The sequence below is a fragment of the Zea mays genome, chromosome 6 (assembly GCF_902167145.1).
Source record: "Zea mays cultivar B73 chromosome 6, Zm-B73-REFERENCE-NAM-5.0, whole genome shotgun sequence".
In the NCBI taxonomy this organism is placed as follows: Eukaryota; Viridiplantae; Streptophyta; class Magnoliopsida; order Poales; family Poaceae; genus Zea; species Zea mays.
Window position 1 is genome coordinate 97,836,317 of NC_050101.1, and position 20,652 is coordinate 97,856,968.

At 49.3% G+C, this 20,652-nt stretch overlaps 1 protein-coding gene across 1 annotated transcript; it reads left to right on the forward strand.

Annotated features, from left to right (window-relative positions):
• The first annotated feature begins 16,012 nt into the window (after positions 1–16,012).
• On the forward strand, positions 16,013–17,111 carry LOC118472210 (uncharacterized). The gene is made up of 2 exons (XM_035960018.1): positions 16,013–16,706; positions 16,806–17,111. Exons 1-2 carry the CDS (start codon positions 16,098–16,100, stop codon positions 17,109–17,111), a joined length of 915 nt encoding a protein of 304 aa, XP_035815911.1. The 5' UTR covers positions 16,013–16,097.
• Positions 17,112–20,652: the final 3,541 nt, after the last annotated feature.

The window sequence follows — 20,652 nt, forward strand, 5'->3', positions numbered from 1 at the left end:
AGCCGCCGAAAATAAATGATTATTTGCGGCGGGAGTGTCTGGCCACCGAAAATTTCCCGCGACTATTTTCGACGGCCTCAGGTGGCCGCCGAAATTAATAATTTCAGAGTTTTTTTGAAAAAAAAATGCAAAAACAGCAAATTCATCAACAATATAATCACAATAAAATGACAAAAACATTAAATACCGAATTACACACAGAGTATCACACTTCTTCACAACCACATTGTAGTTTACCAAAATGGTTCACAGTTCACAAATAGTTCACCACATCACAGTTCACAAATACATCATCACAGTTCACAAATAGTCCATTACAACATAAAACAAAGTCACAATTTGGCACAAAACTCAAACCATATCATATCAGGGTCGTCGGAGTTGTGACCACTGCCTCCAGAAGCGAAAAACTCGTTGACGAAGTCGTGTAACGGGTTTGGATTCTAAAGAAAAAGAAGACATTAATAACGGCAATGTTTACATGATCATTATTTAAACAAATTGTTTGTCAAACTAACCTCTCATGTAGTAGCTCCCTCCCCTGCATAAGCTCCTCCTAGTGCTGGTATCACCGGTGGTGCCGTGTTGTGGCCCATGACCCTGGATCCCTACAAAATCAAGTTTAGTCAAGATTTGAAAGATTAATACAAACGACAAGTCTTAACTAAATTAAAGCACCTGAGGTGGAGGTGGCGGTGCATGTAATCCCCACTGAGGCATCGGCGGCTAAAATTGAGGGAAAACAAATGGTTGCTGCTGTGCCTGCTCTAGAAACAGAGACTGTTGCAAATACAATATATTAGTTATCAGACCAATATCGATCGTGTTGAGAATAAATAAGACACTCGAGTTCATTGCTTGTTGCGTCTGTGCGTTGTAAGCAGCCATGTACTCTGATTGCTGTTGGAGGAATGCCATTTGTTGTTGCCGCAGCTCTTCACGAAACCTTTCTTGCAGCTTCCTCATAGCGTCCTCCATGCTAGATACAGAGTGCCGACTATGGCTGCTACCACAACCCGCCTGCGACGAAGAGCCTCCATGAGAACGCAACTCCGTCGAATCGATCACACCAGTAAACATAGAATATCTTGAAAAACAAGAAAATTAGTTATTCGGTCATAGTTTCTGTCGGAGAGCAAATCTCCGGCCGGGTGGCGGAGTGCACCCGCCCTAAATCCTAATATGAGGAGGGGCTTAGGCGTTTTGCTTGTTGGTTAGGAAAACGGGAAGAACACAAGAACACACGAGGTTTTAGAGTGGTTCGGGCCGCCGGAGCATAATACCCTACTCCACTGTGTGATGTATTGCTTGTGAGCTTGTATGAGCTTGCGAGTCTAAGGTGGGATCTAAAATATTGAGCCTGTATGTAACGTCACATGCCTCCCCTTTTATAGCTGAAGGGGCATGCACAAAGGTACTAGGCCCCGACATGTGGGCCCAGGGACATAAAGAATATAGCGCTTGGAGCCACAAATGTTTGCTGTTGGGGCAATCCCCTTGTGTCCTGTCGCCCGAGATCTTCGTATCCTCGGCATGCAGGGGAAGCTTCTTGTAGAAGGGAAGGTGAGTACAGTGCGCCGCTCGGCACGGGCGCATTGTTCGCCAGTAGACTAGACAGGCGCGCCGTCTGCTGGATGACCCTGACATCGTCTGCCAGCGGATTGGACAGGGCGCATTAAATGCCGAGAGGGCACGTCGCTCGTCAGCGTGGTGGCAGGCGGCGAGTCCTCTCCATAATAAATGCAAAGGTTGCATGGCTGCATGGGTCTTGTGTCAAGTTCGGCCCGTTGGCTTATGTCACGGACCACAAGCCACGCGACAGCAGTGGGCCTCCGCCTGAGCGGGGAACGTAAGGCAAGGCACCGGACCCCTACTCATGTCGGGGTCCTCCTCGTCCCGAGACCTTGCCAAGGCCTGGCCCTTACTCGAGGGACCCGGCATGCCTTCTTGGGAGCTCCGGAACCGTTCGCATAGGGGTCTGGTGTCCCTCGGAGGTCCGGATCCATCGATGCACCACGGGACGTATTATCTTTCCTTGCCACGTGGTGCCCCTAGTTCTGCCCATGTGGTGGGGTCGGGTGCCGCTCTCCGTATGACCTAGAGGTGTCGTACGAGTGCAGCACCTTCATACTGTAGAAGAGGGTACCCCTGATTCAGGGTATCGACAGTGCCCCCTGGGCCTGCCTCAGGGGAGGATGCGAGCATGCAGGTGGGACCAGAGTCTGATTGGCGGTTGGACTGCTGCTCCTGCGTGCCTGTTGATGCAATTACTGCCGGCCCGTCTATGGTCATGCCAACTGCTATGCCTATTCCCACGGCTGATTGGCCCGTGACCATCGTACTTAATGTCACTATTGGGCCATGCGCGAGGGTGCCTCGAGTCGATGCACTGATTCTGAAAAATTTACCTTTTTAGACTTCCGTGACGGCCCTGAGAAGGCGTGGCATTGGTGCAAGCGGCGGTGCAGTTTTTTCGCACCCGGTAACCGGCGCGCCGGTTGCATGACATGTGGGCCTGGGCCCCCGTGTTGGACCGCCGGTTGTAGCGAAGCTGAGGGGGCACACAGCCGCGGGGCGGTTTGTACGCTTCTTGCGCGGTGGTTCGCCTCATTGACCGCTGGTTACGGCAAAGATGAAGGAGCGCTTTAATCGTGTGGCGGTTGCATGCCCCTTGCGTTGTGGTTCGCCTTCCTGACCGCTAGTAGCCCCAAAAATGAAGGGGTGCGTGACTGCGGGGCAGTTGCACGCTTCTTCTTTGGGTCAGTCTATATGACATGTGGGGCTTGGCCCCCGTGTCATAAGGTGGGAACCTTGGTGCACGTTGGGGAGACTTTGCCCGTGATGCTTCGGGGGCGCGAGTGGGGAGATCTGCCTTTAAAAAGGGGTCGATCTCCCGGGCAGTAGACATGCCTCGCCCCTCTTGCGACCATCGCGCCCTTCCGCCTTCCGAGCCTCCAGATGGGGTGCGCCGGTGTTCTCTGGAGGGATCCGCGTCAAGGCCATCCCTTCCGGCGACCTCACCGTCAGAGAGCTTGCGCTCGTGGTTGTGCCACCGATCTTGCCTTCCTCTTGCTGCCGTTGGAGGAGCGCAACCCCGTGGGGGTTGGTGCTCTTCCACCATCATTCGGCTTCAAGGATTTTCATCACACAGCCCGGTCGCAACCTCCGGCCGGTGGTCATCCACAAGGATGACTACCAGCCTTGTGGTGGAGAGAAGCGAGCCGGGCTGCGGCCTCCCCCCTGCCCTCAGCTTCAAGGATGTTCATCATCCGCGCTGGGGAGGAGGGCAAGCCGAGTGGGGGCTCCGCCTTCCGCGTGGGCTGGCGGCCCGCTTCTTCCTCCAGCATTTGGGGGAGAAGGTCGTTTGCCAGCCCTGTGAAGAAGGCGAACTCCGGGTACACGGGGCCGGCCGTCTGAGGCGCCATCAGCTGCCGTGTGTCTGGCTCCTCGGCCTGGGTGGCTTTGGTGCCGCCTCCGGCTGCCTCCTACCGCTTGGATGGGGCGTGGCTGTTCGTCCACCGCATAGGCGACGATCGCGCCGTGCACGGGCCGGCCACACCCACAGCTTCTCCCGCGCCGCCGGCCGCACCGGGGGGGGGGGGGGGGGTCGTACAAGACGTCGTACGCCGCGGGGGCGGTGGTGGCGTTCTTGGATGGTCTTGTCCTCACTCCCGCAGCGAGGATGGGAGCAAGGACCTCTTCGCACGTGCTGGGGCAGCCGCCGCCCATCGGTGCAGAGGTGGTCGCTGCCGCTGGTGGGGCTGATGTGGTCGCCGCCGCTGGTGAGGCTACCCACTGCAGAGGTGGTTGCCTCCGCTGGCGAGACCGTCAGCGCCACCTGCCACCAGACCCTCGGCTCTTTGGCTTTAATGGCCTCATTGTCGCCCCCCGTAGGGATACAGGGGCGAGGACCTTTCCGCAGCGGCGTACATGCTGAGGTGATCGCCGCTGCTGGCGAGTTGTTAGTGCAGAGGTGGCCGCCACCATCGGTGCTGATGTAGTCGCCTCCGCTGGCGAGCCGCTCGGAGCCAGCTATCCCGCGGCCCTTACTGGTGTGGAGGTAGTTCATACCTGCAGAGTAGAAATGGAACTAGGGCTCCACTTGAAAATAGATGTAATACTTTCGCTTTTTGTAAGGTACTCAAGAGTACTATTTATTAAGCAGTATTAACACTTATCTATTTTCAACTTGTTCCTACTGTGTGTGATATCGTTGACTCCTCCCTAGTACCTGGCCCCCTGCCTGGGATGCAGACTTAATGTGTCGAGGTTGGATACCAGCGCATCTGAAAAGATTGTCAACAACCCTCGGGAGGCAAACTCGCCGAGATCTGGATCTGTACACAGCTAGGGAGCGTTAGTAGTACACCCATAAGGCTCCCTGTCTGACATTAGCCATCCTTTGACACATGCTCGGGACTCGCAGGTTTCAATCCGGGTGGCCAAGTTGCGTGTCGGACCCCCTTGGGTCGCGGTTCTAGATACTAGGACACTTGTCTCAGGGCGGTGGAGCGTGCAGGCCCACGGTACAGGACCAGGCTGAGCGGCTGCACGGGCTCCGGACCACCCCAGGAGACTAATGTCCATTCTCTAGCTCCGGTCCTGAGGTTGTCGGACCCACAGGACTTATAGCCCCAAATACTAGGTACCCATCACAGAGTGGTGGAGCGTGCAAGCCCACGGTACGGGACTAGGCTGAGCGGCTACACGGGCTCCGGACCACCCCATGGAACGAGGTCCCGTTCTCTAGAGCCAACCCCCAGGCTGTCAGGCCTCCCAACTTTCGTATCGGGGGCCCTAGACTGCAAGCCTGGCTGCTCAATTCGGATGTCGTAACGTCAGGACAGATAGGAACCGTACAGGTGGGTTAGATAAAAGGTATTATCTAAAAAAACTGCAAGGTAAGACCATGGAGCAGCGAGGTGGATCTATCATAGGGGCACAACTGAGGGGGTAGTTTTTATTTATAACTCGTCATGCATGTGTGCAGACCAATAGACCGGGTTTATGGGGACAGACCCCACCAATTTGTCGTACACGTATGCGTTATCTAGTTACAAAAAAGGGAAACAGATTCGACCCCTTAGTCTTGCTCTATGGATAGAACTTACAGAGATGTTTCGGCATCGGGGTAAGGTACTCCTCCAGTCGTAGCTAGATGGATGCCTTTGGGTTGGTGCATTCCCGTTACCTCGAAGGGTCCTTCCCAGCTGGGGGAGAGTTGTGGAGCCCTTCTTGGTTTGGTACTTGCCGTGGGGCTAGGTCCCGACCCTGGGTTCCCATCTGCATTTGACTCGGGAGCCCTCGTCTTTGGCTGTGGCCACTTCTGCATGTACCTGTCTGCAGCCTGGACCCATGGGGAATCCAGAAGGACCTCCGGAGGAAGGCATGCTTCAGCTCCGTAGATCGGGGAGCACGGGGTCCCTCTAGGGTCTGTCTAGTTGTCTTCACCGGAGTAGGAGCCTCCGGCAAAGACATCCTTCAGGTCCCCCTCGGGTGACTGATACCCGAGGTCCCGCTCAGCCACGACCACCTCGCCGTCGTCCACCTTTTCTTTGCCAGGTCGGCGACGAGGTGGTGAGCCGTCTTTGGAAGACTGCTCGCGCCGCTCACTGATGTGTTTTGCAAGGTCAATGATCTCGCGGCACTCCGCGGTGCTGTGGCGACCGTTGGGGTGCATAGGGCATGAACCGCTGTTACCCCTCTGCGACCGTGGGCGTTTGTTGCGGTCGCCTTGGCCTCCGGTCGCGGCTACGACTACCAGAGCGGTGGACCGGCTTCTGGTAGTCGTGGTCCTTCTTCTTCTTTTCGTCTCGGGGAACGGCCCCCGAGCCACCCGACTGGGCAGCTCCAGTTTGTGGGGCCGAGTGCCATGCACTTCCCTCGGCGGCTCTGGCGCATTTATCGGCCAGAGCGAAGAGCGTGGGGACAGTTTCCACGTCATGTGTGGCCAACTTCTCCAACATTTTTTCATCACGTACTCCCTCTCAGAAGGCCGTGATGATAGAAGCATCAGAAATACGAGGTATAGTACCTCGCACCTTGGTGAAGCGGGAGATGAACTTCCGGAGGGTCTCCCTGGGCTCTTGCCTCACCGCATGGAGGTGGGCCTCCACACCGTGCTGCTGGTAAGCGCTGGCGAGGTTCGCAACGAACCGCGCGCAGAGATCCTCCCAGGAATAGACTGATCCTGGGGTGAGGTTCATGAGCTAGGTCTGGGCAGGTCCAGACAAGGCCACATGAAAGTACGTTGCCATCACAGCGGTGTTTCCACCTGCTGCTGTGATGGCGGTAACGTACACCTACAGGAACTCCGACGGGTTCGATGTTCCGTCGTACTTTTCTGGCAGGTGCGGCCGGAACTTGGGTGGCCATGACGCCGCACGGAGATGATCCGCAAGAGCGGCACAGCCCACACCGGCCAAGGGGACACCCGTTTGGGACCGGGTACCCATTGGTGTCTGTGGCACAACTGCAGCGAAGTCTTGATCGAGGTTGCGACCGTCGATGTTTTGGCGGCGCTCGCGCGCCCTTTCCAAAGATACCCGGGCATCCTCTCCCGCACGCCTGCGGTTGAGTTCTGCCCGGAGGTCATTGGTCTGTGCGCCCCTTACTGAGGCGAGCGCACAGACGTTGACGCCTCGTGTTGGCGTCGGGATGACCGCGTCCTCGACCTGGTCGAGGTAGAGTGTGCCATACCGAGTAGTCAGTCAACGTCGTCCCGCCATTGCTTCATGGCCCCCAGTGAGGCCGTGGAGCTCGGAGGGTGTCGCAACAACTCCCTGGCCGCCGACAACGCCCCCGGAGATGCCCTCGATGGAGTCTGGGATGTTTGCGCAGCCGTGTGCTGTCGTGCGGCGTGCACAACAGTAGTGCCTGGCACTAGGCTACTGGGAACCTGCGGTGTGGAGGAAGTAGCTTCTCCCTCCACCGCGAAGTCTACCGAAGTCTCGGCACGGTGCTCAATGATCTGCACCATCATGCTTGGGCAAGGAAACAACAAAAACCTAATGCCTGGCCCCTACCTGGCGCGCCAAATGTCGGAGAGCAAATCTCCGGCCGGGTGGCGGAGTGCACCCGCCCTAAATCCTAAGATGAGGAGGGGCTTAGGCGTTTTGCTTGTTGGTTAGGAAAACGGGAAGAACACAAGAACACATGAGGTTTTAGAGTGGTTCGGGCCACCAGAGCGTAATACCCTACTCCACTGTGTGATGTATTGCTTGTGAGCTTGTATGAGCTTGTGAGTCTAAGGTGGGATCTAAAAGATTGAGCCTGTATGTAACGTTGCATGCCTCCCCTTTTATAGCTGAAGGGGGGCATGCACAAAGGTACTAGGCCCCGACATGTGGGCCCAGGGACATAAAGAATATAACGCTTGGAGCCACAAATGTTTGCTGCTGGGGCAATCCCCTTGTGTCTTGTCACCCGAGATCTCCGTATCCTCGGCGTGCAAGGGAAGCTTCTTGTAGAAGGGAAGGTGAGTACAGTGCGCCGCTCGGCACGGGCGCACTGTTCGCCAGTAGACTAGACAGGCACGCCGTCTGATGGATGACCCTAACACCGTCTGCCAGCGGATTGGACAGGGCGCATTAAATGCTGAGAGGGCACGTCGCTCGTCAGTGTGGTGGCAGACGGCGCGTCCTCTCCATAATAAATGCAAAGGCTGCATGGCTGCATGGGCCTTGTGTCAGGTTCGACCCATTGGCTTATGTCACGGACCACAAGCCACGCGGCAGCAGCGGGCCTCCGCCTGAGCGGGGAACGTAAGGCAAGGCCTGGACACGTGCCGGCACTGGACCCCTACTCATGCCGGGGTCCTCCTCGTCCTGAGACCTTGCCAAGGACTGAACCTTACTCGAGGGACCCGACATGCCTTCTTGGGAGCTCCGGCCCCGTTCGCACAGGGGTCCAGTGTCCCTCGGAGGTCCGGACCCATCGATGCACCACGAGACGTATTATCTTTCCTTGCCACATGGTGCCCCTAGTTCTTCCCATGTGGTGGGGTCGGGTGCCGCTCTCCGTATGACCTGGAGGTGTCGTACGGGTGCAGCACCTTCATACCGTAGAAGAGGGTACCCCTGATTCTCGGTACCGACAGTTTCAATATTATTGAAAAAATTCACAAGTTAATACCGTCCATGCGCCTTTCCTCCAATAGAATGCACAACTTCAACGTCGATGGTAGGCGCTCCTCGCCAATCGTAGTCTTCTCCATACTTCCTAACCATCTCCTGCTCTTATGTCTCCTGCAATACAATATGAAGGTTCAGCACACATGTAATTTATAGCTATATGGCAAGAAAACATTAATCCTAACAACAACTAATCATACGCTCAACGATCGCTTGACTACATAGCTCATCGGAGGTTTCACTGTTTTTCGCTCTATGCCCTCTCCTATAAACATTGATTGGGCTCGGGACAACTCCAGTTTGAGCCTTCTGCAAATATATGAGTTTAAACCGGTTTCATTTCTGAGTAAAACAGAATACTACATACTCACCATTCGCTTCGCCAACCGAATGTGTCCATCAGCCCATAGGTATGGTTGACTACGACCTCATCATCGTCCTCGTCCTGCTGATGTATCTTCCTATGTCGATTCCTGTTTGACTTCTCAATCCACTCTGGAAAAGCCCATATCACACACAAAGCCTTGTAAGCCTGCGACCGGTGTTCCATCCATGGAAGAGTTACCTGCATCTAAAGCGTTAGCTCAAAATTACATTCACATCTAAATGAGCTGCTAAATTAGATTTTTACCTCAATGTACTGTTCTACAGTCAAGTAGACATCCAAATATTGTCAAAAGTTGTTGATAAAATGCCCTCGGCGCTTCATGTACGCGTTCACAACGTGTAGACGAGCATTGGAAAATGCATCCCTACACACCTTCTTCGCATTTTTCTCTAATACTCGGTCTGCATGCTCTTGAGCCTCAGGTTCCACACGATAGCGTCTCTATCCAACATCGAAAATAAATTTAGTTTGAAACAAATCATAAAATGTTAGTTTGAAACATTACTCTTACCCAAAAGTCGTGCTTGACGACGCCTTGAGCTGTTCCATATGTAGCATGTGGAGCTAGTGCGAAGTGTGACCAGCTAGTGCAAGGATCCAAAGCTCGCAATGTGGCTTTTTTGTTCCTTGGATTTCATTTTTGCTTCGGTGCAACACACTCATCAGTAGTGACATCGTTACGGTCTCCGACAAGTGAATTCAGTGTAACACCCTCATCGATAGTAAAAGTGGTTGGCAATTCTTCTTCTTGATAAACATCATCGCCATGTTCGTCTTCGAATTGATAACCAGCAGTGCAGGAGTATGTAAAACGTTCCCTAGGGTTCACCTTGTGAACTACCCACCATGCTTTAAACTTCGGATTTGGGTACGACATATAGTAGACCTGCTCGCACTTATGTGCAAGGATAAAATTATCATGGCCTCAAAGTCGTGCCTTGTGCTTTACTTCAGTTATGCCTTATTGACTTTGTCTAATCCCATTATTGCTGTCAAACCAATCACATAGAAAGAGTACTAATTTCAAAGTTTTGTTCCCTGCAAAATTAAACTCTAGGATGTTTTGAATGATGCCATAATAATTAGTTTCTCTTCCAAGTGCATCGAGTGCCCTAGTCAGAACTCCAGTGTTACGTGTGGCTGCACGCTAACGAGACTTTTCAAATTGGTCTGAACGAAAATGGGAACCATTCACATCGTATCGACCAAAGGTTCAGCAAGTCACCGTCCCATAAGATAGTTGTCTCAAGTCCTCGTGTATGTTAGGAGTCTTTATGCACTGTAAATAATATACAGTTAAAATGACTACCTCGCGTAAAAGGCTAAATTACATCAAAGTAAGGAATATAAAGAGTTTACATGCTCCCGAAACCAGTCAACAAAATTAGGTCTTCCTTGCCTCCCATGTCGTCGCATCATATCTAGTTGTTTGCTTGTAGGCTGATGGGAATAAGTCCAATTTTCCTCGCCGAACTTACTGTACGACAAATAAGTAATTAAATATGGCTCCTTGGCAAAGAAATTATGGGGCAAAATAAAGACTTACATGAAATATGGCTCCATCTCTTCCATATTCGAGTACATGCATAGCAATGCAGACATTCTTTCATCCATGCTAAGGTGGTAGAACGTGCCCTTACTAGTACTTGTGCCTCTCCATTGGAAAATGTTGAGATCACTGACAGGAGGTTCCTCATCGACATTGTATCGCATGGTCGCAGCATAGACATTATGTTCCTCTGCGAAATACACAGTCGTGAAGTATGAAACCTCCTTTAGCAAAAAAGCTTCAGCGACACATCTTTCTACTCTAGCCTTATTTCGAACCATGCCTCGTGGGTTTTTGAGTGCACGTTCAATGTGATACATCCACCTATATTGTACAGGTCCACCAACCTTTGCCTCATATGGAATGTGAATAAGTAGATGCTCCATCGGATTGAAGAATCCAGGTGGGAATATTTTTTCTAGCTTGCATAACAACACTGGTATTTCATTCTCCAACTTCTCCATCATATTTTTACTTATTTCTTTGGCACAAATCTGCCTGTAGAAATAAGTAAATAACTTAGCTCAGCTATTGCTTGCCACATGGCGTCGAGCATGTAAGCACGAAACATGACAGGGATAATCCTCTCCATTAATATATGGAAGTCGTGGCTCTTTAACCCAGTTAGTTTTCCCATTTTCAAATTCACGGCTCTTTTCAAGCCCGCAGCATAACCATCGGGAAATTTATTTTTTTCCGTCCATCTCATTACCTCGATCTTGTCTTTAGAGGTAAGATAGAGCAAGGCACGTGGCGGCTTGCCGTTGTCATTGAGCACTTGGGTTGGTCGGTCACAAAGCATTGCTAGATCACTTCGAGCTTTCAGATCGTCCTTTGTTTTTTCAAAATGCATGCAAGTGTGTATGAGGGCTTCAGCAACATTACTTTCTTGGTGCATGACATTAATGTTGCACAAGAATCAATGATGACATATAAGGAAGCTCCCAGAGACCACATATATGTGTCCAATTGTGGTCCACTCCGAATCCTTCGTACTTGTCCCCCTTTTCATTTAGGACAAGGTTGTTCAGCTGAGCATATATTTCTGCTGCGTTAAGACATTTAGGCGGTCCTTTGGTGACCACGGTGTTCTTTATAAAGTTTTCTTATCGCTCCTAAAGGGGTGTTTCCTGGGCAACCAGCGTCGATGACAATCGAAGTAAGTGATCTTTCCACCATGAGCAAGACGGAAGCAATCTGTATCAGAACCACAATATGGACATGTCAATCTACCATGTGTACTCCAACCGGCTAAAATAGCATACTCCATGAAGTCATGCACCAACCACAAATATGCAACTCGAAGTTTGAATATCTGTTTTTTAAAACATCGTATGTTTCAACTTCTTTCCAAATCTCCTTCAACTCTTCAATTAAGGGTTTCAACATGACATTGAGGTTCTTTCCAGGATAGTCTGGGCCAGGAATGATTAAGCAAAGAAATATAAATTCATATTTCATACAAAGAGAATGTGGAAGGTTGTATGGAATAACAAAGACGGGCCAACATGAGCATGATGATGCCATTTGACCAAAAGGTGTGAAGCCATCGGTCGTGAGGCCGATTCGAACGTTCCTCGGATCAGCTGCAAAGTCTGGATCAAACGTGTCGAGAGCCTTCCAAGCATCCCCATCTGAAGGGTGCACGATTAGGTCAGCATTATCACGGACACCTTCTTTGTGCATCACATGTGCATAGCGGTTTTTTACATAGAAACAACTGTTTCACTCGAGGAGTTAGTGGCAAGTAGCAGAGCTGCTTATGTGCAACATCTGTCATCACCTTGTCACCCTCATCATTAACAACTTCCACAAATCTAGATTGTCCACATTTCAGACATTTTTTCTCTCCTGCATGCTCCTTCATGAAAATCATACAATTATTTTTGCACACATCAATCTTTTCATAATCCATACCGAGACCTTTGATAATTGTCTATGAATGGTACATGTCTTTAGGCAACTTATTGGGCTTTGGGAGCACATCTCCTAATAACTTTAAAATCTCATTGTAACAATTGTTCGAGAAAAAAAATACTTGGACTTAATGGCCATGAGCCGAGTAACAAAAGCGAGTATACTCACATCTATGTGTTCATGCAACGGCTCTTCAGAGTCTTTTAGTAGTTTAAAAATTCTGGAAACCTCTGGTGTGGCAGGATCCTCGGAGCTTAGGTTTAATTCTGGACATAGCGAATCTAGAATCTCATGCATCACATCATCGCCAGCCCAATCATTGTTTTCCTCCTCTTCTACATTCCGGTTGGGTACTACCTCACCATGATGTTCCCACACCTCATATCCGGGCATAAATTCAAACTGACAAAGATCTAGGCTAACTCTTTCCTTATTAAGAAATATATTGTTTTCGTGCCACCTACAAGGGCATCTGATAGTGCCGGTTAATGACAAGGAGAATATGTGGTCCACAAAATCTTTGGTATTGGCTACCCAATCATCAGAATGACGTCCATTCCTACTCCAACCACTGTACATCCATGCACGATCTTCAGCCATGCCTGAGAATGTTAAACCGAACCATATCGTGAAAACATTATTCAACTTCGTCAAGTGTATCGGTCCTACATGTATAGGCAAGGATAGGTTCTAAACCCACATCAAGCTAGAAGGACCCAAAAAAACTTTCAGCAGCATAACCTCGCTGCCACTAAACAATATAAGAATGAACCACATATACCACATATGCCTTCCCTAAACCACATATACCACATATACAATATGCCTCGAACTAAACAATAATACTAATCACACGCACTAATCAACAAACACATATACCACTAATACATTAATGAACCACATATACCACATATGCCTTCCCTACACATATAACACATATACAATATGCCTCGAACTAAACAATAATATTAATCAAACACACTAATCAACAAACACAATTACAAAAATATACTAATTTCGACGGCAATTAAATAAAAGGCCGCCGAAAATACAAAATAAAATACCGCAAAAATAACCTTAATGGGAGCCAAGGTCGACGGGAGCCGAGGACGACGACAGACGTGACCGGCGACGCGTCGGTGGCGTCAGGGGCCTGCGGGCGGCGCGTTGGCAGGGCGCGGGCGGCGCTGCTTGGCGGCGGGGCGCGGGCGGGCCGTGGCGGCGGAGGTGGGCGGCGCCCCGTGGGGGCGGCAACGGCGGGCGTCGACAGCGCGGCGGGGGCGAGCGTCTACGGCGCGGCGAGGGCTGGCGTCTACGGCGCAGAGTGGAATATAGAATGAGCGAGAGAGAAAGATAGAGAACAGAGAAGGAGACACCGACGGTTTTAAATACGCTATTTTCGGCGGCTGTGTCTGTGGCCGCCGAAAATAACACTATTTTCGGCGGCTACTGACACAACCGCCGAAAATAGCGTTATTTTAGGCGGCCTGCCCTGGCCGCCGAAAACAACTGATTATTTTCGGCGGCTACGCCCTGGCCGCCAAAAATAACCCTGGTCGCCAAAAATGTTATACAGTGCTGTTGTGCATCTACATCAACCCGCAGTCGGTGGTGCCGAGGTGGATATGGCTACGGGGCTAGTTCTTCGGCGCCTACGGATACGACTACGGGTGGTTGCTGTTCTCCTTGTTCGCCCCCGGTCCGAGCGTGCCCATCGGGGTCGGCGGTGGCTTCGACACGCTCGTCCTCTTTGTGGCGCTGGGCGCCATTGTTGGAGCTGTAAGGCGATTCCTCAACTGGAACAACGATGACTACGACGACTACTACTAAGTTGTTAGTGCTGCCAGACTAGGCTAGTGGATGTAGCGAATGCCACCAACCTTCTCCGTGTGTGATATGACGGGAAGGAACAATGTATTGTCGTTCAGTGAAATAGTTAGGGACAGTTGCAAATAAACAGCCAAATACTCCATGGCATGGAGATCCATCGACTATAAAGTGCATGATCAAAATGGGTTCAACCGTATTATCGCAAAAAGAATTCGATAGGTTCATTCCACGTCTGTAGTTACAAAAAATTCCAAAAGAGGAAATACTTGATCCACTGTTGAGTACAGGTTTTGGGTGGGACATACATTACAAAACCGGTCGAAAACCGGTCTGGTTTCTCGTTAACGGACCAGACCAATATCAATTTTCTAGCTGTTTTTAAAAAGAAATCGTCCAACACTACCGGAGTTTGGCTCTTTGCCGAGTGTCAAATAATTTACCGAGTGTTTTCTTTCGGGCACTCGGCAAAGAAGCTCTTTGTCTAGTGCGAAGCAAAAATACCTCGATAAAAAAAACACTCGACAAAGGAACTCTTTGCCGAGTGTTTTATTTTTGACACTCGACAAAGAGTTTTTTTGCTGACTGCTTTTTTTGGACACTAGTCAAAGAGCTTCTTTATCGAGTGTTTTTTAACACTAGACAAAGATAATTTAATAATCACATTTTGAAGCAGTAAATTAATTCAAATGAAAAGTTTTCAACTACAAATTTGTAAAACCCATCAAGATGTACAATTTATATTTTGATCATTTCTTCATATAACAAAATAAAAGTAAATTTGTTCATAAAACCTATATTTCTCTCGTAATTTATGAAACTACAAAAGAGATGTACAAAATTTGTGAATAATGTTAGAACCATCATATAGGATGAACAAATGACGAAACAACCAAAATAAAGTTTGTAAATCTTGAGAAGTTATAGAATTTTATAGTTGGCAACCTTTTCATTTGAAGTTATCTTGTCAGCGAAAACTACGTCTGAATTTTAAAAAATTAAATTTTGAATTTTCAAAACGACATCGAATGGAAAAACCACCAACATGAAAGTGGTAGGTCTTGAAAAGTTATGAAACTTTGCGGTTGACAATGTTTTGGTTTGAAATCATATTGTCATGCAAAATTATGTTTGAATTTTTCAAACTATCTCGGATGGAAAAACCATCAAAATAAAAGTTGTAGATCTCGAAATGTAATGTAACTTTGTAGTTGACAAATTTTGATTTAAAATCATCTTATCATAGAAAAATTCATTTGAAGTTTCCAAATTTGAAAATATAATTTTGTAAACAGCCTCGGATGTAGAAACTATCAAAATAAAAGTTGTAAATCTTGAAAAGTTGTGCAACTTTATAGTTGGCAACATTTTCAATTGAATTAATTTAGTACCTCTAATAATCAAATTACTCTTGGTTTGTTATAATACACGAGAAATAAAAACGTAATATAAACATAATTGATGTAGTAGTGTAGTGGTAGAGTAGGTTATCCGCGCGAAAGATGTTACGAGTTCGAATCACACCATTCAAAAAACATGTAACACTAAGTAAAGTGTTTGTTGAGTGCTCGAAAAAAGTACTCATCAAAAATCATTTGCCGATAACATGTCTACCAACCCAACAGCTAGGACACTCGCCAAAGAAGGCGAGTCCGATAGTGCAAGACTTTGAAACTTTGAAAATGGTTATAAAAAATTGGAAAAAAATATGATAAATAGACCACACTGGTAATAATATGTTACATCTAAATGGTTAATAGAAATGTATAAAATAAATGGAGATAAAATAAATTACTTTTAACGGCGATTTCATGAGTTTTTCATTTTAGAAAGTTACGAACGGTTTGAGAGCTGAAGGATCTTATCTCGCGGGCGCGCTTGTGCTAGTTAGTACAGCAGGAATGTACCCCAGCCGATATGGCTAGGGTCGGTGCACGTGGAAATCTGAGCCTTTCAAACGCATCAAATCAAATGCACGTGATGCATCTAGTGCACGTATATGCATATTAAATCTGAGCCTTTTTTAATGATCAGCGACTGAGATTTATTTTTTAATGCAGATGAGCGTGGAAATCGGAAAGGATGAGTAGTTATCGTCACGCAAACCCGAGTCGGACTCCGTCGGCTTGTTCTATATAATAAGGCGCGCCAAGTCTCCAACTCTCCCCATCTAATCTCCACTTCTCCAGTTCTTGCACCCGCTCGTCCACCGTTCGCATACGCCGCGCTTGCTCGCATACGCCGACCCTACCCGCAGCCGGCCGGCCTGCCCGCAGCCGCTACCATGGCCAACGAGCAGAGCGGGCTTCCCCTGCGGAGGTGGAAGCCTTTCTACAGCGCTTTCCAGGCGATCGACAGTGCGATCGAGGCATGCGGCTACCCGCGCGCCGAGTATCGTGACGTGCGTGGCGAGATCGTCGTGCTGCTCCGCGGCGCCACGGATGACGGCGTGGCCGAGCAGCTCTGCGCCGTGCTCGACGACGTCATGGTCGAATCCCTCAAGACGCTGCTGGTCGCGCCCGTCCCGCACGACCTGCTGGCGTCCACCGAGCTGGCGAGGACCGTCGGCGCCCTCGGGAGCCACGGGTCGTCCCGGATCCGGAGCCTCGCGCGCGACGTCGTGCGCGGGTGGAGGGTAGCCGTCGAAGCCTCCTTCGCCACTGCTGTAGCGGTGAAGAAGAAACTCGACAATCTCTCTGCTGATCAGATCCCGCTCCCGCGCGCTGCCGTCGACAAGGTGCACGTACCGTCTGCCAAGATGCTTCCCGCTGCTGCTGAGGTACACAACAAGAAGCCGGACATACCACCAGCAAAGATGATTTCCACCGCCACCGCCGCCGAGGCACATAACAAGAGGCCACACGTACCACCAGCAAAGACGCTTGCTGCCGCCGTTGCCGAGGTGCACAACAAGAGGCCACAAGTACCACCAGCAAAGATGCTTTCCACCGCCGAGGAACACAAGAAGCAGCATTATGTACCGCCAACGAAGACGCTTCCGACCACATCAATTCTATCGAATCAACAGAAGAACATGAGTGAGACCAAGAAACCGGTCGTCGCCGAGAGCGAGAAGATGGAGGCTACAAAACGCAAGCTACGAGAGAGTTACCAAGAAGCTGATGGAGTCAAGCGTCGGCGCAGCATCCAGACCATTAAGGAGGAGGGGAAGCTGTTAGAGCAGAAGCAATGCAAGAATCATGCGTCCCATCGTATGGAGAGAGGCCCAGTAGGATATAGGACTAGGACCTCGTCAGGCGTCAGTCGTTCTAGGCCTCCTCCTTCTCACGTGCTTTAGGGCCGAATGTTGTTCTTGGATGACCAATATTTGTGCATTTTGAAGTTCTGTTTACGTGTAAAGAGATAGGATCATCAGCGCTGGGACATAGCATATTTTATCCTACTACACGACCTATCCAAGAGAAATTTTATCATGTGAAATCGAGGCCATGTACCAAACTATTGAATAAAAGACCATTCTCAATAAATCATTTAAAATTAGAACTATCAAGTGCAAGGCTTTGATTAGACGTTTGTGATTTTTTATAATAATTTTGTCCACAGCTCCCTTCGGACCCTAAGTTAGATTATCTATTCTTTGTTTTTCTTACAGTTTTCATAATTAGATTTATATTTAGATTTATATTTTTTAGATTGATTATTTAAAGACATGATGTTGATAGTTGGATCTTGAAACACCAGATGTCTAGTAAGCTTAGACCAACTCCACCAGGGGTCGTATATGGGCGTGCATCTGTAAAATTTGCACGTCTTCGCACTGTTGAGTTCCCCAGCATGCGCTGTATCCGGCGACGGAAAAAACGGGCCAGGGGTGGGCGCTCCTTTTTCTCGCGTATTCTCTCTCATCCACACAACCCAACCATCATTCCGAACTTCCTCCTTCCTTCGTCGGTACGGCGACACAAGATCTATTTTCTTCCTCCGAGCTGTCGGGGTCACGCTCAAGTTCTCGAGTTTTGTCTCCTAGGTCGAAGGACGTCGCCCCCATCCGCGGCGCTGAAGCACAGTCGACTATGAACTTCAAATCTACCGGATCCCATAATCGTGCAGGACCTTTAATTATTGCGTACTGACCTTGAAGAACCCTGAAGCAACGTTCGACGTCTTTTCGATACTCTGCTTTCATCTGGCCCTCCGTAGGCTAGCTTACGAATTGCAGCATGAACCCTCCAGTGTAGTGGCCTCCATCAGAACTGAGACGACGCTGGTCGTCCTTCGTTGCTACATCTGAAAGGCTGCGCTAAGTGGCACAAATCCAAACGATGAACTCGCATCTGCAGAGGAAATCAAAACGATGAACTCGCATCCGACGGGGGAATAAATGAAAACGATGAACGCGCTGGCAACCTACCACCGGGGACTGCGGATGGCTGCAACAGAGCAGAAATGGGATACTAGCCGTGGCCGAGCCAGAGACGAGGCAGAGCTGCAATCCGGCGACAAGAGCTTCGATGAAATGCTACGGTGGAGGTTGTACCCGAGGCCGGTCGATGCAGCACTGTGACTTTGGGCAGCCGGTGTCTTCAGACAGGGGCCAATGGCTCTCGTTTCAGGGCGTTGGCGGGAACAGAAACGATGCCTTGTTTACACCGCTTTACGGAGCCATTTATGGAGCTTCCTGGAAATCGGGCTACTGAGCAACTCCGTATCGTCGCCTGCCACTCCGTAGGATACAGATCCGCAGCCAGCCATTGCTGGGGTTGGTCTTATAAACATGCACAAACTGGGTGAAAATAATAATCAAACTATTACAATTATAAAAGCCCATTTGGAATGCATCAATTTTTATTTCCGTTTTCTACATTTTTCCTGTGAAAATGAACTGTTTTATGTGAAATTCTCGTATGGTTTCTCTGAAATTCTTGCATTCCAAAGGAGGCCTAAAAGATACACTAACAAAATAGGTGAATAAAAATTTAATGAATAACTTATCCGGCTGTTTGACAATAAGTCGCTTGAACGGAAGACAAGACACGGTGTGGGCTAGATAATAGAGTTATGACGACCTTGCGAACTGTAAAGACAGACCAAGGTAAATTGATCTATTTCTCTTCCAGGCACCTGCTGCGTAGGAAATATTTTGGGTTAATTAGAAATTAGGGGCCCTATACAACACCAGTCGCACACCTCTATGCCCAACCCTGACTTAAATGAACATGATTTAACGTTATCAGTTACCAATTACTTTGCAAATATATGAACCAAACAAGACCTAAATGGATCCTTTATATGCTACATCTTTCCCAACAGTTCAGCTCACTAGTTCAGACTGAAATTTCAATTGTCTGCAAAAATCTAGCGTAGGAAGGCTGACATGCATGCATGTTGTGTCCGCATGCATGTTGACATGCATGCATGTTGTGTCCTCAGAATGCAAAATGTTACCTTGTCCGATGCATGCACATGACATGCATGCATGTTGTGTCCTCAGAATGCAAAATGTTACTTTGTCCGATGCATGCGCATGACGAACATCTACATCAACCTGCCGCCGGTGGCGCCGCTTTTGGGAGGCGGATATGGCTACTGGGCTCGTTCTTCGGCGGCTACAGATACGGCTATGGGTGGTCGACGTTCTCGTTGTTCACCCCTGGTCTGAGCGTGGACGTCGGGGTCGCGGTGGCTTCGACACGCTCGTCCTCTTCGTGGCGTTGGGTGCCATTGTCGGAGCTGTCAGGCGGTTCCTCAACCGGAACAATGATGACTATGACGACGACTTCTAAGTTGCCTGTCACACCCAGTTTTGCAAGGCTTTGATTAGACGTTTGTGATTTTTTATAATAATTTTGTCCACAGCTCCCTTCGGACCCTAAGTTAGATTATCTATTCTTTGTTTTTCTTACAGTTTTCATAACTAGATTTATATTTAGATTATATTTTTTAGATTGATTATTTAAAGACATGATGTTGATAGTTGGATCTTGAAACACCAGATGTCTAGTAAGCTTAGACCAACTCCACCAGGGGTCGTATATGGGCGTGCATCCGTAAAATTTGCACGTCTTTGCACTGTTGAGTTGCCCAGCATGCGCTGTATCCGGCGACGGAAAAACGGGCCAGGGGTGGGGCGCTCCTTTTTCTCGTGTATTCTCTCTCATCCGCGCAACCCAACCGTCATTCCGAACTTCCTCCTTCCTTCGTCGGTATGGCGACACGAGATCTATTTTCTTCCTCCGAGCTGTCGGGCTCGCGCTCAAGTTCTCGAGTTTTGTCTCCTAGGTCGAAGGACGTTGCCCCCATCCGCGGCGCTGGAGCACGGTCGACTACGAACTTCAAATCTACCGGATGCCATAATCGTGCAGGACCTTTAATTATTGCGTACTGACCTTGAAGAACGATGAAGCAACGTTCGACGTCTTTTCGATACTCTGCTTTCGGCTGGCCCTCCGTAGGCTAGCTTACGAATTGCAGCATGAACCCTCCAGTGTAGTGGCCTCCATCAGAACTGAGACGACGCTGGTCGTCCTTCGTTGCTACATCTGAAAGGCTGCGCCAAGTGGCACAAATCCAAACGATGAACTCGCATCCGCGGGGGAAATCAAAATGATGAACTCGCATCCGGCGGGGGAATAAATGAAAACGATGAACGCACCGAAAACCTACCGCCGGGGACTGCGGATGGCTGCAACAAAGACGAAATGCGATACTAGCTGTGGCCGAGCCAAAGACGAGGCGGAGCTGCAATCCGGCGACAAGAGCTTCGATGAAATGCTATGGTGGAGGTTGTACCCGAGGCTCGGTCGATGCAGCACTGCGACTTTGGGCAACTTGTGTCTTCGGACAGGGGCCAACGGCTTTTGTTTCAGGGCTTTGGCGGG

Bases quoted from the DNA above. Each gene is read 5' to 3' on its own strand.
- LOC118472210 (XM_035960018.1), top strand. From the start codon at position 16,098: ATGGCCAACGAGCAGAGCGGGCTTCCCCTGCGGAGGTGGAAGCCTTTC. The intron at 16,707-16,805 runs GTTGCCGAGGTG...CCGCCAACGAAG, and splicing joins CAAAGACGCTTGCTGCCGCC to ACGCTTCCGACCACATCAAT.